At 62.4% G+C, this 15,342-nt stretch overlaps 1 protein-coding gene across 18 annotated transcripts in view; it reads left to right on the forward strand.

Moving 5' to 3' along the window:
- Positions 1-15,342, forward strand: part of SAMD11 (sterile alpha motif domain containing 11) — a 20,701-nt gene continuing 5,359 nt past the window's right edge. For 2 of the 18 annotated variants that reach the window (XR_014806899.1, XM_084962445.1), the window contains exons 1-7: positions 163-1,044; positions 2,163-2,254; positions 6,214-6,395; positions 7,780-7,830; positions 11,629-11,753; positions 14,820-14,909; positions 15,067-15,201. Coding sequence is in view for 16 of the 18 variants with exons in the window: in XM_084962445.1 (XP_084818571.1) it covers positions 528-1,044; positions 2,163-2,254; positions 6,214-6,395; positions 7,780-7,830; positions 11,629-11,753; positions 14,820-14,909; positions 15,067-15,201 (1,192 nt within the window). In the remaining 2 variants the exon portion in view is untranslated. Of the gene's footprint in view, positions 87-162; positions 1,517-1,547; positions 1,663-1,924; positions 2,030-2,162; positions 2,255-6,213; positions 6,396-7,779; positions 7,831-11,628; positions 11,754-14,819; positions 14,910-15,066; positions 15,202-15,342 lie in introns of those variants that run through there. The other 16 variants (XR_014806900.1, XM_021095158.2, XM_021095156.2 and 13 more) reach the window with 15 other exon arrangements.

Here is a 15,342-nt window from a genome sequence, read left to right on the forward strand (position 1 = left end):
GAGGCAGCGGCGGCGGCGGCGGCGGCGGCGGTGGCGGCGCGAGTCTTCCAAGTCCCCGCCGGGCGGGCGCGCGCTGGAGTACGCGGGTGCGCGGCTGGGACGGCGGGGCGGGGCGGGGGCCTGGGACCCTCAGGCTGGGCGGGGCACGGAGCCAGAGGCTCCACAACTCCTCACTGCCCCGCCTGGCCCGGTGGGCTCACCAGCGAGCGGGACGCCGTGCCGCCCCAGGGAGCGCAGGTACAGGTGCCCCGCCGCCCCGTTGGAGCCTCATGGCCCTGGAATTGCGGCGTTCGGCAGGTCGATCAGGGATCAATAGCAGCTCCGGCAGCATCATGTCTCAGGCAGCAGAGGCCCTGCCAGCCAGCCAGGCAGCGGTCCGAGGTGGCCCAGCTGGGGCACAGTAGCGGGGAGGGCGGGTGCACGGCCAGGAGCCTCCCAGGCCCCCGCCCTCGAGACCCAACTCCAGCCCGGGCCGGAACAAGTTGCACCGGCGGCGGAGAGTGAGGCTGCAGGACCACTGGCCCGCCATGCCGGCGGTCAAGAAGGAGCTACCCGGCCGGGAAGACCTCGCCCTGGCTCTCGCCACTTTCCACCCAACACTGGCTGCGCTGCCACTGCCGCCGCTGCCGGGCTACCTGGCGCCACTGCCAGCGGCAGCCGCCCTGCCCCCGATCGCCTCGCTACCCGCCGCGACCGCGGGCTACGAGGCGCTGTTGCCCCCGCCGCTCCGCGCATCGCGCGCCTACCTGAGCCTGCACGAGGCCGCCCCGCACCTCCACCTGCCCCGAGACCCTCTGACCCTCGAGCGCTTCGCGGCCACTGCGGCCGCGGCACCGGATTTCCAGCCGCTGCTGGACAACGGCGAGCCGTGCATCGAGGTGGAGTGCGGCGCCAACCGCGCTCTGCTCTACGTGCGCAAACTCTGCCAGGGCAGCAAGGGTCCGTCCATCCGCCACCGCGGCGAGTGGCTCACACCCAACGAGTTCCAGTTCGTCAGCGGCCGCGAGACGGCCAAAGACTGGAAGCGCAGCATCCGCCACAAAGGTGCGGCCGCCGTGGGGGCGCGGGCCGCTACGGTCCCTCCCCTCCGCTCCCTAAGGACCCGCGGGTCCCGACCCCCCTCGTTCTACCACCTGGGAGACTCCATCTCTGCCCAGAGAGGGCGCTGCGACTCCGGGGCTGCCGCGGGGACACCCCCTCCCCCCCAAGAAAGGCCGCCTCGGTGGACCCGCACGGAGCGCCCTTGGCCTCCGCCGGCCCCCCAGCGCTGACCGCGGTGCCTTGGGCTCCCAACTGCGCGCAAGCGGGAGGCTCCTTCTGCGCGCAAGCGGGATTCCTGGGCCTTTAGGCTCTGGGGAAGTTTACGGGAACTCGGGCAGGAGGCCCACTGGGCAGGATACTCCCCTCCCGGGTCGAGGAGCCACCGATTCTGGCGGGAGTAGAGGGGTGCACGTGCGGCCGGGTGCGGACGTGCGCTGGTGGAGCAAACTGCAAGGTGCTCGGGTAGCACAGGCAGGTGGGGGCCGCGGGGGCGCGCCTCGGGGCGGGGGCGCGCGCGGAGCCGAGCGGCGGTGGGGCAGGGAGCAGCCGCTTGAGCTCTCTCAGGGTCTGGCTCCGAGGCTGCGACGTGCGGACGCCTGAACCGGCATGCGCGCGGGCGCGGTGAGCGCCAGGCCGAGGGTGGGAGGTAGTAAGAAAGTTAGGGGCCCAGTCACGCTCGTAGACTTTGGGGCTAGTGGCTGCGCGGTGGCTGCCTTCTTCTAGTTGCGAGGTCCGGCGCAGTCCCGGGTCCTGACCGCACTGCTCAGCTCACCTGCGCTCGGGCCCAACCCTCCTCCGCCCAGCTCTGGACCGGCTTGGAGAGGGTGGAGCGCGGGAGGAGCGGCGCAGGGGGCGGGAAGGAGGCTGCCCTTCGTCCGGGGAGGGCGCTCGCCGGATCTCGAGTTTCTGAGCTCTGCAGATCCCCGCTGCGTCCGCGAGGGTGGGGTGGCCCGCGAGACCGGGTGGTGAATTCGGAAGTTGGGCGGCGGTGAGAGTTCATACTCGTGGCAGGAGGGAACCCGGCCTTCCGCCTGGCAGCACCCTGGAAGCGTGCCGGCGCCTCGGGCCCTACGTGGGCCGGCCCGGCTCTCTCAACCGTCCTGCCTCGGCTCTTCTCGCAGGGAAAAGTCTGAAGACGCTTATGTCCAAGGGGATCCTGCAGGTGCATCCTCCGATCTGCGACTGTCCAGGCTGTCGAATATCCTCCCCAGTGGTGAGAAGTGGGAGAAAAGCTGGGGCTTCGGGGTCTTGTTTCTCCCTGTGGCGCTTGTGCCTGTATTTTCTAGTATGAGTCCTAACCTCAAACCTGCCAGTGCGCAGGAGGGAGCCCCCAGACGGGCAAAGAGAGACCGCTTTGGGTGGGAATCCTGGCGCACTGGAGCCTCCGCCCCCTTGATGCAGGGCTGGGTGCTGCCTATTTTGGAACTTCTCGGAGCTGCTTCTCCCTGAAGCCCTGGGGACAGCCCAGGGTGTGAAAGACCTCTCTGGACACTGCCATCTGATTGGGGTCTGGAGACTTTGCCCTGTCACAGGGTGCTATGTTATCTGGCCCCACTTGGGAGATGGGCTGGTCCTAAGTTAATGCTTATTCTGAGATGTGACAGTGTTGGCTGGCCTGAACGTCCATTCGAGCGGGGGCGGGGGGGCAGAGGCTTGGATGGGAGTGAAGTACGTCTCTGGGGTGCCCAGAGCTAGAGCTCTGGATGACAAGGCCCTGGTTGTCCAGGAGTGTCTGGAGCTACAATGGAGTCAAGGCCAGAACAGGTGCGGTGTGGGCCTTGAGTGTCAAGAGAACAGGAGTTGGATGCTGGTGCGGGGTCTCCAGAACAGTGTAGACATGTACTGACCCCTCATTAGTCCAGGGGAGCAAGAGACATGGGGGTGCTCTGCCTGCCCCTGAAGTGCTGCCTTTCTCATCCTATGCCCTCCTGGCAGCAGTGGTTAGAGGATTGATCTGAAAAGGGAATTGCATGTAGAGAGGGACCAATGTGAGCCCCTGGGGGAGAGCCAATTAGGGCCATGGCTCCTGGTGGTGGTTGGGGTTGTGCTGCTGTTCCTGGCATCACTCAGCAGCCCCCTCTGCCAGGAAGGCCTGAGAGGACCCTGGGGCAGGGAGCAGGGGCCTTCAGCTTGTTTACCTTGGACTGGCGGCAGGGTGGGGGATGGGACGTCTTGGCTTCCTCGCACAGGCCCTGAGGGCCGGCAAATGGGGCAGCCACAGATGACTCTGTAAAGACACACACGTTGGACAAGTTGGGCAGGGGAAGGGGATGCAGCCGAGCCTCACCATTGCCCCACCCCCCCACCCCCACGCCACATACACACACTGTCATGCGCTCATCACACTCACAGGCTCATCTGCATACAGAACACTTGGGACAGGGGGCTGACACGCACAGTGCAGCCAGCCTCTTGTCTGCGGAGCCTTACCTGTCTAGGGCAAGAGGCTGGGCTCCCTCTCCACTCCTGCACACACTCAAGGAGCTGGTGCCAGAGAGGGCTCCCTCCAGGCTGATCTGGGCTTTCTGTTCAGGTGGGAGGAGCCCTGCCTCTCCCACCCATCCTCTCCAAAGGTCTCCCACAGGAAGGGGGTGGGCAGGTGGCCTGAGCCCAGCATCTGTGCCCTGGAGGACATTGCTCGGATGGGAGGCCAGGATGGGGCTGCCTACCTGTCTGGGGCTCTGCATGAGGGATGGCTGAGACCTGGGCCTACCTCTCCTGAGCCTGACCCTCCCAGGCCTTAGGAAGGTGTTTCATGGACTCTTTCCAGCCCCCACCTTTCCCACCCAGAAACTGTCTTCCCCCGCCTCCCATGGTCATGTCCACAGGTGTGTACACACTTCACGGTCACAGAGGGTACTCTGGGGGCAGAATGTGGGTGTGCGTGGGGCAAGGGTCACGCAGCAGGCCTCGTGCACCCACTCGCAGTGTCTGAGGAGTCAGAGCTTGGCCAGGGCAGGGGCTCCGCACCCAACTCTCGAATCTGTGTGCTGAGCAGAGGTGAGCAGCTGAGGTATCCGGTGTGCGTGGGAGGCCTAGCCCCATCCTTGGCTGAGGTCAAGGCTGCCCATCCTCGTCCCTCTGCCTCAGCCGCCTCCCACAGGAGCCACCACCCCAAGTGGCAATCTTCCTGCTCTCACTCCCCCTCTGCGTCCCAGTCCCACAGATGAGAAGCAGAGAGAAATGCATTTACTTTTCTTAAGAGAAGAGCTTACTTAAAGCAGGAAGGCAGGAGAGGAGGTCCGGTGCTGGGGCTGCAGGAGCCTAGAGAAGGGCAGAGCTGAGGGGGCTTTGCAGCCAAGCACACTCCAGACAGGCTGAGAAACCCCTCCCCGGCAGCCTGGCATGAAGAGGCGTGGGGAGCAGACAGGCCGTCACCCCCGCAGCCTCACCTGAGCTCTGCTGTTGCTGGAGTAGCACAAAGCCAGGGCCAGGGTCCTCAGAGGCTCAGAACAGGCCCTCTCATCTCGAAGGCCTAGCCCAGACTCCACAACCCCCTCCACCCCATCTGCTGCCCAGTCCGTCTCACTGAGTGTGTGTTGCAGAGAGGAAAATGGAGGACGTCCTAGGTGGATTCACGAGGGCAGGTGCAGGAGAGACCCTATCAAGGGCACTGTGCAAATCTGGGTGGGACTAGGGTGGGCTGTGTGTCTCGAGGTGATGACGGCCTGGGCACATAGCTGGCCATCAGATCCAGGACGGCACTGTGCAGGGAGAAGTGAGAACCCCCTTGACACCTTCCTCCCCAAACTCTTGTGTGTGGTGGGGACATGTTGTCCTGGCAACAGGAGGGAGGGGTCCCAGGAGGCCCTGATGACTGAAAAGATGAGAGAGAAGCAGATAATCCCGAGGCCCCTGCCACCTCCCTGAACCAGTGACCTGTCACTCTGTAAGAAAAGGGGGTGGAGTTTCTGTCCTGGCTCAGCGGAAACAAATCTGACTGATATCCATGAGGACACAGGTTCAATCCCTGGCCTAGCCCAGTGGGTTAAGGACCCAGTGTTGCCATGAGCTGTGGTGTGGGTCACAGACGTGGCTCGGATCTGGCGTTGCTGTGGCTGTGGTATAGACTGGCAGCTACAGCTCCGATTCACCTCCTAGCCTGGGAATCTCCATATGCCACAGGTGCAGCCCTAAAAAGACAAAATAAATCAAAGGAAGGAAGGAGGGAAGAAAAGAAAAGAAAAACAAAGCAAAAGCTCCAGCCCACCAGAAAATGGTCACTTTTCTTCCTTGGGGTGGCAAGACCTGAAGACACGGGTGCATGCCACGGTGTGCAGAGACCTCACGTGTGCCACCAGTCACACGCAAGCTCTGCCGTGGAGTGCCCTGTATGTGTGCGCGTGGGCAGGCCACGCCTTCCACCCTGAAGCTCCCTGCCTGTGAGCCCTGCCCCACGGCACATGCTCCCCACTCGTGCTGCAGCCGCAGGGCAGGGGAGAAGTGGGCCTTGTGGAAAAACTCGCAATCTCTTAGTTCCTGATCCAGGGCGTAGGCCCACTAGGGCCCATAGGACGAAGGGTCTGGGCTGGTCAAGTCTCTGTACCAGGCGGCCTGTGAACCAGAGGCCCACAGTTTGCAAGGGGTCAGCCCCAGGCCCCAGGGTTCAAATCGATCTGTTTGGCACTAATAACAGAACGCGGGCTTGGCATCTGTGGGGGGCTCACAGAGAATGTGAGTGGGATCGCCAGGCAGACATGCATGCAGAGGGAACTGCACGCTGAATGGGTGACAGGACACAGACGTGCTGTGTCCTGCAGGTGCGCGTGGCCCCTTGGAGCTCCCTGGAGCTAGCAAAGTCAGGGTTGACCTCCAGGAGGCGTCCCCACTCAGCCTGAGGAGGGGGGCTGGGCTGAGGCAGAGTCTGGACAAGGCAGTGCCCACAGCCCTGCCGCTCATCCCCTGCCAGGGTGGAGTGGAAGGCGGTCTGTGGAGGGCTTCCTCATGGAGGCCTTGCCTCCCTGGTCACTCTTGGCCTCTGGCCAGTTGTGACTCTCCTGGAGGCTGGAGGCCGCTCTGTTGTAGGCGAGGGTGGTAGGGAGCTTTGGCCTGGGCACTGTGCCTGTCTGACCTCAGCGGCCCTGCTCGGGGGTCAGGACTGGGATGCAGGTCTCCCAGGAGGCCGGGGGACCTGGTGTGACCTAACCCTCCTCTCCTCCCTCCCTGGACCAGAACCGGGGCCGGCTGGCAGACAAGAGGACAGTGGCCCTGCCCCCAGCCCGGGTCCTGAAGAAGGAGTTGACTCCCAGCTTCTCAGCCAGTGATGGCGACAGCGACGGCAGTGGCCCCACCTGTGGGCAGCGGCTGGGCCTGAAGCAGGAGGATGACCCGCACGTCCATATCATGAAGAGAAGGTACTCTGAGGGCCAGGGTGGGAGGGCACCTGGGCTCTGGCAGGGGGAGGACTCCAGGCAGCTGAGGGCAAGGCTGGGCCTGGGGGTGGGGGGGGGCTCCACCCTGGGGACAAGGCCCCAGTTTAGCTCACTGTGTCTCCAGCTGCCACAGCTGAAACAAAGCCTGGCTGGACCTCCGGGGACATGCCGCAGGATCACTGAGAACCCACCCTGCCCCCGCTTAGGGACAGAGTGCCAGCCAGGATTTGGTCAGTGTTGCTGCAGAGCGGGCCCACCAGTGGTGGCCCAGGGAGGAGTCAGTGCGGTTCTGTGTGGGGAAGGTGCTGAGGCGGGATGGAGCTGCTGGGTGTGAGGAAGCAAGAAGGCTCCAGGAGGAGGGTCTGGGGCCACCACCACCAGGCAGGGAGAGGGGAGCTGGGCGGACCCTCGTGAGAGAAGCCCCTGGACACTCACTCTTATTGGAGGTGGCCACTCCCTTGGCTCCTCACTGTCCCTCCCAAGTTTGGGGCCAACCTTCCTGACTTCCTAGCTTCTCCCCTTCTGGCAGAGGCGCCTCCCTCTTTGTCTGTCATCCTTCCATCTGTCCATCCATCATCTGTCTGTCCAGCATGTCCTAGGCGTCCCCAGAATTTCTAGGCCTTTTGTCTTCCTAAGTAGTCTTTTAACATGTCCCAATTTCTCTGACCCTAAAGTAGCCTTCCTAGATGCCTGAAACCTCCTTCCCAGCCCTATCCCCCACCTGCACCCAGGTGAACTACCACGTCGGCTTCCCACTGCCTTCCCTCGGACCGAGGGGCTTTCCAGGGACACCACTGGGGGTCAGAAAGCGGGCATAGGGCAGAGCTGTTTCCTTGCTTGATCCCTCACCCTGGTGTCCCTCCCCCCTCTGCTGTGTGACAGTCACTTTCAGGAGGCAGGCTGGCAGCAAGTGGGACCCAGGGGCCTGCACTCTCCTGGGCGACCCCCAACCACTGGGGCAGGTGGCCATGGGGCTCATTCCCTGACCTGGCTCCAGCCTGCCCGGAGCAGCTCTAGCAACTAGGGTTCAGTCACACAAGTGACACAGGCAGAGGAAGTCACAGCCCCAACCCCTAGCACAACACAGGGGCTCCTCTGGGTCCGCTGCCACAGGAAGCAGGGGTGCAGGGCCTCAGTTCAGTCCTTCCCCATCCCTTTGTCTAGTGAGGCCCAGAATTGGCTCCTGCCCCACCGGCCTGTCCTGGGGGCAGCCGCAAGCCTGTCGAGCTGGTTCCAGATGGTGCTGGAGGCAGGTCTGAGCCAGCCCTGTTCCCTCAAGCCAGTGCTCTGGGGTAGACAAGGGGCTGCCACACACCTGTCCTGCTGTCCTGGAGGCCACACTGACCCTCTGCTTCTATCCTTCCAGAGTCCACACCCACTGGGACGTGAACATCTCCTTCCGAGAGACATCCTGCAGGTAGGGCCGGGCCCAGGCCAGGCTTCCCCCACGCACTGCGCATGAGCACAACGGAGCCTTGTGGCTCCACCTCCCTGGGGTCTGCTTCTAAGTGTCTGCAGCCTCCCTGTCTCACTCCTCTCCTAGTCTGTGGTCTCTTAACTTGTGCCTGGGCCCCTGGGACAGCACAGGCGCGGGCTCTGGGCGGCCCAACCCTGGAGCCAGAGTGCGTCCCCTTCCTGCATTTGAGCCCCTCTGCCCAAAGATAGGGCCGTGACTGCCCCCCACCCCAGCCTCCCAGAGGCGCAGGAGCGTGATCGGTGTATGTTCTAACAAGATCCTTCGGGAGGCCCCGTCCAGCAGGTTGGGGGTTTGCTCCATCCATGGTGATCCAGGCGTGGGGGGCAGGGGGGCAGAGAAGCTGAGTGGGCTGCCAATCTAAAACATAGGAAGAAGAGAAAAACGAGGGGACCTGACCAGGATATTGAGGGTGTTAAGAAAACTCAAGTCCCCAGTGCAGATGGGCAGAGGTGGTCAGTCTGTGGGCAGAGCCCACATGGGATCAAGTTTTACCCCAGGGCTTTGCGGAAGGCACAGGAGGGCCCAGCCATGCATGCAAGGGCATCCAGCGCCAAGGGGCCCCACTCGCAGCCTGGCTCTGTGCCAGATGTGTTATTATTTACGTTTCCGAGCATGTCTTGGTCCTGGAGCCGAATTACAATGAAAATGTCTTTAAACTTATTTCCACCTCACTTTGAAGCTGCCCACTCGACTGATCATTTTTATGAACCGTCATGAACATTGATGACGTTTTATGAGCCTTTTACTTGGGAAGCTACGGGATAAACTTGTCAGCAAGGCCTGTGGCGAACTCTCAGGCTGCTCACCCCACCTGGCCGTGGGGTGTCGGGGAGGGGGGCAGAGGTGCAGACACAGAAGCCAGGTCAGAGCGTGGAGGCACTCCTTCAGCCCGGCACAGACTGTAAAAGCAGCTGGGATGATTTTCTGGATTTTACTAGAGGGAAATGGGGCACGGGGGGAGACACACAGCCAAGAGGACTTACAGCTCCCCCCTCGCCCCCACTGCTATAGCACCCCAGCATCTGGTCAGGGAAGGCTGGGGGACACACAGCCCAGCAGCCTTGCACTGTCCCTCCCTCCTCCCAGCTCAGTCTTCGTTTCTTCCTGGCTCTTTTTTTTTTTCTTTCATTTTAAAGGCTGTACTCGGGCTTTAAAATGAAAGAAAAGTATGGAAGTTCCCAGGCTAGGGGTCGAATTGGACCTAGAGCTGCCAGCCACAGACACAGCCACAGCCACAGCCACAGCAACATGGGATCCAAGCCACGTCTGTGACCTACGCCACAGCTTATGGCAACGCCAGACCTTTAACCCTCTGAGCGAGGCCAGGGATCAAACCTTCATCCTTGTGGATACTAGTCGAGTTCGTTGCCACTGAGCCACAATGAGAACTCCTCTTCCTGGCTCCTTTTGGCCTTGTCCATCTGCCCTTCTGTCTCTTGTCTGCTGCTTGTCCTTCAGGCTCTGTTCATCTGTCTGTCTGTTTCCATCCATTCCGTCTGCCCATTAGTGCCTGTCTCCATCCATCTGTCTGATAGTGCCTGTCTGTCTGTGCCCATCTAGCTACCTCCACCTGTCTGATTTCATCCTTCAGTCTTCATCTACCTGTCTGTGCATCAGTTCCATCCATCTGTCCGTTCGTCCCCATCCCTCTGACTGCCTGACTAGTGTACCACTGGCCTGCTGGGAGCTCCCCCTTCGGCATGGGCGGCAGGCAGTAGATGTGGTCCGTGTCCTTCTGAGGCCCTGAGCTCAGCCAGGAGATGGACACAAGAACTGGACCATACACTGGTCACTGGAGGAGCCCGAGAGGCCCCTCAAGGAGGCACTGGGGTCTGAGGGTTCACACATTTTCAGTCTGATGTGTGCAGAATTTCTTTGCAGTTCTTTACATAAAACCTGGCATAAATTGTTGAGTGAATGACCAAGGGACCACACAGGTTTTCTGGGGCCGAGCCAGGCTGTCCTGGGGCCTGTGGGGCAAATCCCAAGGCAGAGAGTGGGGTTTGTTGGGTGGTCTGTGTCCTGGTTCCCACTAGGCATCACCTCCATGGGGCTGCAGCACCGAGTGCCTCAGTGGCCAGTGAGTGAAAGAGCTAGTGCCGTAGCGGCTGGGCAGACCCAGTCCTGGTGTGGGGCGCTCAGCTGAGGGTTCGCAGAGGACAAATGACAGGACCCATCCCCACCCCTCAGTCTCTGTGGAGTTGGTCCACCTCCTGCAGAGTCCTGGGGACAACAGAAAGGGGTCCCCTTGAGGGAGAACTCTGGCAGCAGCAGCCCTGCCACAGGCACCCCTCACCCCCTCCCTGGTGCTGAGAACAGCACTTCCCTCTTCCACACCCCCGAATGGATGAGGGTGATGGCGGGATGAGAATCGCTGCCAATTAATCCCATAAAGTACTTACTCCCAGCCCACCTGCCCTCTAGTTTGCATGGTGGGGGCGGGGGCAGCGGCTTCTCTCTCCTCTGGGGAGAGGGGGCTGGGGTGGGAGGAGAGCCTGCGTCAGGGTCTCCCAGAGGCTCTAGCCCTGGAGGCTTTGGTGCTGAAACTGATCTGCTTAGGGGCCAGCTCTGGATTAGCCTGCTCCAGCCACCCAGGCTGGGGAGGGGGGCTGGGGGCTATTTAATGAGGTTCAGGGTCGGTTCCCAGGTCACTCCGTGGAGGCCCCCCTTGCAGCAGCCCAGCCAGAAGGCTGCTCCATTACAGGTGGGCCAGGGAGCCAGGGTGCTGGGAAGGGAGTGCTGGCATGCCAGAGTGGGCTGGGGGGCTGGGGTCCCTCCCTGTGCCTCTTCTGTTCTATCCTGACTTCCTGCCACTCCAGGCTACATCTGCAAGGTGCCAGGTGGCCCTTCTCTTTGCTAAGGAAGATGCTCTCAGAATCCCAAGGGCAAATGGGGTTGGGGCATCTTCACACAGTTACACTGGGATGTCTCACGCCCCCTTTTCTCTGGGGTTTTGTGATATCAGTAGTGAGCTGACTGAGCAAGAAGAGAAGTAAGGGAACAAAAATTCATGTTCATTCCAAGGTTTTTGGTGGGAAGCAGTGGGTAGAGCAAAGTGTCCTGAGTATGAGCACATCGGGGACCACACCGTGTGTCCGGTCTGTGTGTCTGCAGACCCTGGGCGAGTGTGCATGTGCCCATGTTTGTCCCTGGACCTGTGCACACCTCATTGACTCCGGACTTTGGTCTCCACCTTGGCTTCCTTATTTGAAGATGTAAAGACTCCGTGGATGGTTGCAAGTTCTGGTTGAAATAGCGCGTGCAGTCTCAAGTGCTGGGTCCGTGTGTCCTTGCTGGTAGCCTGGCCCCTGGGAGAAGGCACCCTATCCTAGCGGGGGCCTGGCTGCCCCCCAAGGCAGGAAGCAGGGACAGAGCACCTGGTCACGCTGGAGAGGGCATAGCAGGACTGGACCAGCCCTGCAGTCTGCACAGACCCTCCCTGGGAGCAGCAGTGGGGTCTGAGTGCAAGGCCTGCGTGTCCAGCAGACACTGGCAGGTCCTGGTGATCCCAGGTGGGGCCTGTCCGACAGGGTGAACCTCCACACCCCCACCACTAGGGGACGATTTGCTTGGGACCAGCTGTGGAGATGCTCACACGAATGGTGTCATGGACCACGGCGGAGCTGTGCACGAGGCACTGTCGCACTCAGGTGCTGCCCGCCAGGCCATGCACGCTCACACTCAAACTCAGTCAGGAGCCCCACAGAGTCTCACCTTCCCTGTCTCGCTTTACCGCAGCCAGGACAGCGACCTTCCCACCCTCATATCCAGCGTGCATCGCAGCCGCCACCTCGTTATGCCCGAGCATCAGAGCCGCTGTGAATTCCAGAGAGGCAGTGTGGAGATAGGCCTGGGAGCCGCAGGTGAGGAGCCGGGGCAGTGCTGGGGGTGGGGACAGGGCTGCCAGGGCCAGGCGGCTCAGTGAGGACAGCCCACCCCACAGCCCTCCCTGCCTCTCTGCTCAGCGGCTCTGGATGCCACCACCCCCAGCAGCCTTGGCAGGCAGCCAGGAAGGCCAGCGGAGGAGGAGGGAGGTGGCGAGGCCGGCTGTCCCCCGGGGCTCCGTGTGATGGTAATTGTGTTAATCCCGGCCAGCCGGGCAGACAGGAGGCGGAGGCAGAGGCAGTGGCTCCACTGTGGCTGCTGCTGGGGAGGGCTTGGAGTGGCTGAGGCCACTGCTACTCCCTCCTCCCAGGGGCAGATGGAGGCAGGATGGTCAGGGCATGCAGGCCTCAGAGAGGCTCAGAGGTGCACACCCGGGAATGGCTCGCTTGAGGGCAGGGACACCCTCTGTGTGCAGGAGAGTACCCACCGACCCCGTGGAGCAGGGGGCCCCGGGAGGGAGGGGGTCTACCCCCGGGGAGAAGGGGGGCTGCGGGCTGGACTCTGTGGTGGAGCAGGGGGGCGCGGGCCCAGGAGCTCTGTCTCTGCGGGGGGCGAGGGGCGGCTCCTGGAGTCCGCATGAGCTCAGAGGGAAGGGCAGCTTGGGGACCCACGAGGCACCACTGCAGAGAGTGGGGGCACGGCTAAGCTTCGGCTGAAGGGGCCAGGGAGGGCGAGAGGAGTTGGCAGGGGTCCCTCGCTGCCCTATGGACCAGAGCAAAGGCGACTCCAGCCTAGGCCACAGCTGTCGGGAAGGCAGGGCAGGGAATGGGGCACCGACCCCGGACCCTGAGCACCTCCGTCAGGGCCTGCAGGTACGCCTGTGCCTGGGAAGGCAGGGCAGGCGTGAGTGCTGCTTCTGGAGCTGAGCTGGAGGCGCTGAGCGGGCAGCTGATAAAATCTAATTGCCCCATTGATCGGGCGAGCCTTGGGAGCCCCACGGTGATTGAGATATTCTGAGCCGGCAGCTCCGTGCTATCTGCACGCGCTCCTCCTGGTACGTGGCTTGTGCGCGTGTGCGCCCAAGGCCCAGCCAGAGGCCTGGGCGTCCACTCACCAGGGTCACACACCCGAGTGTCCACACGCTCTTCATGCTGAGGTGCAGGGCGTGCATGTGAGTGCTTCGGAGTCACGTGTGGGCTGTGCGAAGTGTCACGTGTGTGTCCTGTGTTCAGATTTTGTCCGGGGCCCGCCCACCTCCTGGGACTCAGGTTCTCATGGGCTTCCACGTGTTCCCACCAGCCCCGGAGTGGAGACATTCGCCAGTCCTCACCCCGCCTTCCCAGGAGCACAGGCCTGGGCAGGAAGGGTCACGGAGGGCGGTGCGGGCTCGGGGTAGGCCCTGCCAGGCATCTTGTGGCTGTGTGTGAGTCGGCTTCTGGCCGCCCCAGGTGTGTCTGAGTGCACGTGGCCCTCATCAGGGGCCAGACCCCCCATGGCAGGACCTCACTGCAGCTACAAGGCCTGGGTCTCATTGTGGGTCCCCCTACCAACCCCAGAGTACCTCCCCCAGGCAGAGAGGAGTCCCCACCCCACCAAGAGAAAAGGGAGGGGGAGTTCCCACTGTGGCAAATGGGAAACAGATCACAGGGAAGCGAGAGCTTCAGGTTGCTTACTAGGTCCTGGAGGGGGGCGTGCAGGGTAGGGTGTGGACAGCAGGTATGGATGCAGCCCAGACCCATCTGCAGGCCTGGCACAGCTGGATGCTGCAACCCTGCTGGCCCAGGGCTCTTTGGCATCCTCAGGGGCCTTGTGTGGGTTAAGCACCCCCCGCCACCTATCCTGCCGCATCCCTGAGGTGGGACCTCATCTGGGCAGTGGGGACCTCATCCTCATCCCACTTGGGGCAGGGCCTGGGGCTAGGCCGCTGGGCTCAGGCCAGTGGCAGGAGGTGGCTGAGATCAATAAGTTATTAGCACCATTCTGTCAGCTGTAAAGTGGAGATTGATCGGCACTCCGCTGCCTCCGCATTTCCCCGCCTGATAAAAATGACAGATTAAGGGAATAAGAAAAGGGAATTAGGCTCAGGGCTTCTCGGGAGCTCCCTCTGCCAAGGTGTCATGGTGGGCCCAGATCATAGAGGGGCTAGCCCCCTCACCCCACCCACCCAGACAGCCTCAGGAAGATGGAGAGGGGCCCAGGAGCACAGGATCTAGACTGGAGGCCAGCACTGCAGAGGGTCCAGGAGACTAAGACAATTGCTGAGCTGGTCAGCAGAGACCTCCCAGGCCTGGGGCTCAAGAGGAAGCCTGGCATCTGAGAGTGCCAGGGCCCCGGGATGGAAGGAGGCTGTTTCAGGAGACCGAAGAGTGTTTTGGATGTGGGACCTGAGAGAGGGCTTTGGGATAGGGGTGGGGTGGGGCCTGGGCTGTGTGAGGGGCTGTACACAGTAGGGTGAGGCTATGCGAGGTACCCTTGGGAGCTCAGCCCAGCTGGGCAGCTGGGTGCGTGTGTGACAGGCCAGGCCAGGGTGGTGGCTGGGGCGATGAGGGGTGTGGCCTGGGGGAGGAGCCCAGGAGGAATGGAGGTGGTAGGCGCACCTGACCTAAGGGGCCTGTAGCCTCCAGGAAGAGGGTGAGGTACCCTGGCATGGGACCCTGCACTGCCAGTCCTCACCCCTGTTCTGGGAGAAGAAGGTGGTTTCCAGTCAGATCAGTGTGCTGAGGAGGGCTCCTTAATCTAACCTGTACAAGAGACTAGTCTGGTGGGCTGAGGGGAGCATTGCTGCCTGTGGGGTCCTGAGTCGACGCCTGAGTCTGTTACCATAAGTCTCCAATCTCATCTACCCACATGGCCCAGAGCCCCACAGTCTGGACGGTCCCACGCCATTGCCTGTCCCAACCCCACACGCTGTTCTGTGGCTGAAGTTCTGGGACTCGGGCCTGGGCAGGACCTTCGAGCACCCTCGAGCAATGACAGGTGGGGCTCTGGGCTGAGCTGGAGCGAGGCTAAGACTGAGGCTGTAATCGGGGTGGGCCTGCGCCGTTCCTGCCCTGGCCCCTACACGCCCTGAGGTACAGTGTAGGTTTCCCTCTGCCCTCCCCCAGGTGACCTGCTGGGCAAGAGGCTGGGCCGATCGCCCCGCATCACCAGTGACTGCCCTTTGGAGAAGAAGGCCCGAAGCAAGTCTCCCCAAGGTGGGAGCCCGACCCGGGGTGGGGTGGGGGACAGGAGGGGAGCAGGACCCTCTAGGGCAGGGTTAGCCCAGCAGCATGTTCTAAGAAGGGAGGTCCTGCTTCCCCCCTTGGCAGCATCTGAAGGGGAAGCCCCCTCACCTGTGCTTGCCCAATGCAGAGACTCTCCTGCTTCCAGAATTAGGGCCCAGCATGGCCCCCGAGGATCACTACCGCCGGCTGGTGTCCGCCCTGAGTGAGGCCAGCAACTTTGAGGACCCTCAGCGTCTCTACCACCTGGGCCTCCCCAGCCACGGTATATGCCCCTCCCCATGCCATGACTGTCCACCCACGTGCCCTGGCTCTCCCTGTCCCCAGAGGGCTCTGCTCACCCTGAGAAGAGGCCCAGGGTCTTTGGCTGCTGACACCAAGGCTAGGCTTGGATGTGGGTTTTTCA

This window comes from Sus scrofa, chromosome 6 (assembly GCF_054392235.1).
Source record: "Sus scrofa isolate SSC_HxYL_T2T_F1_AM1 chromosome 6, Sscrofa_HxYL_maternal_Yorkshire_Landrace_v2.0, whole genome shotgun sequence".
NCBI classification, from domain to species: domain Eukaryota; kingdom Metazoa; phylum Chordata; class Mammalia; order Artiodactyla; family Suidae; genus Sus; species Sus scrofa.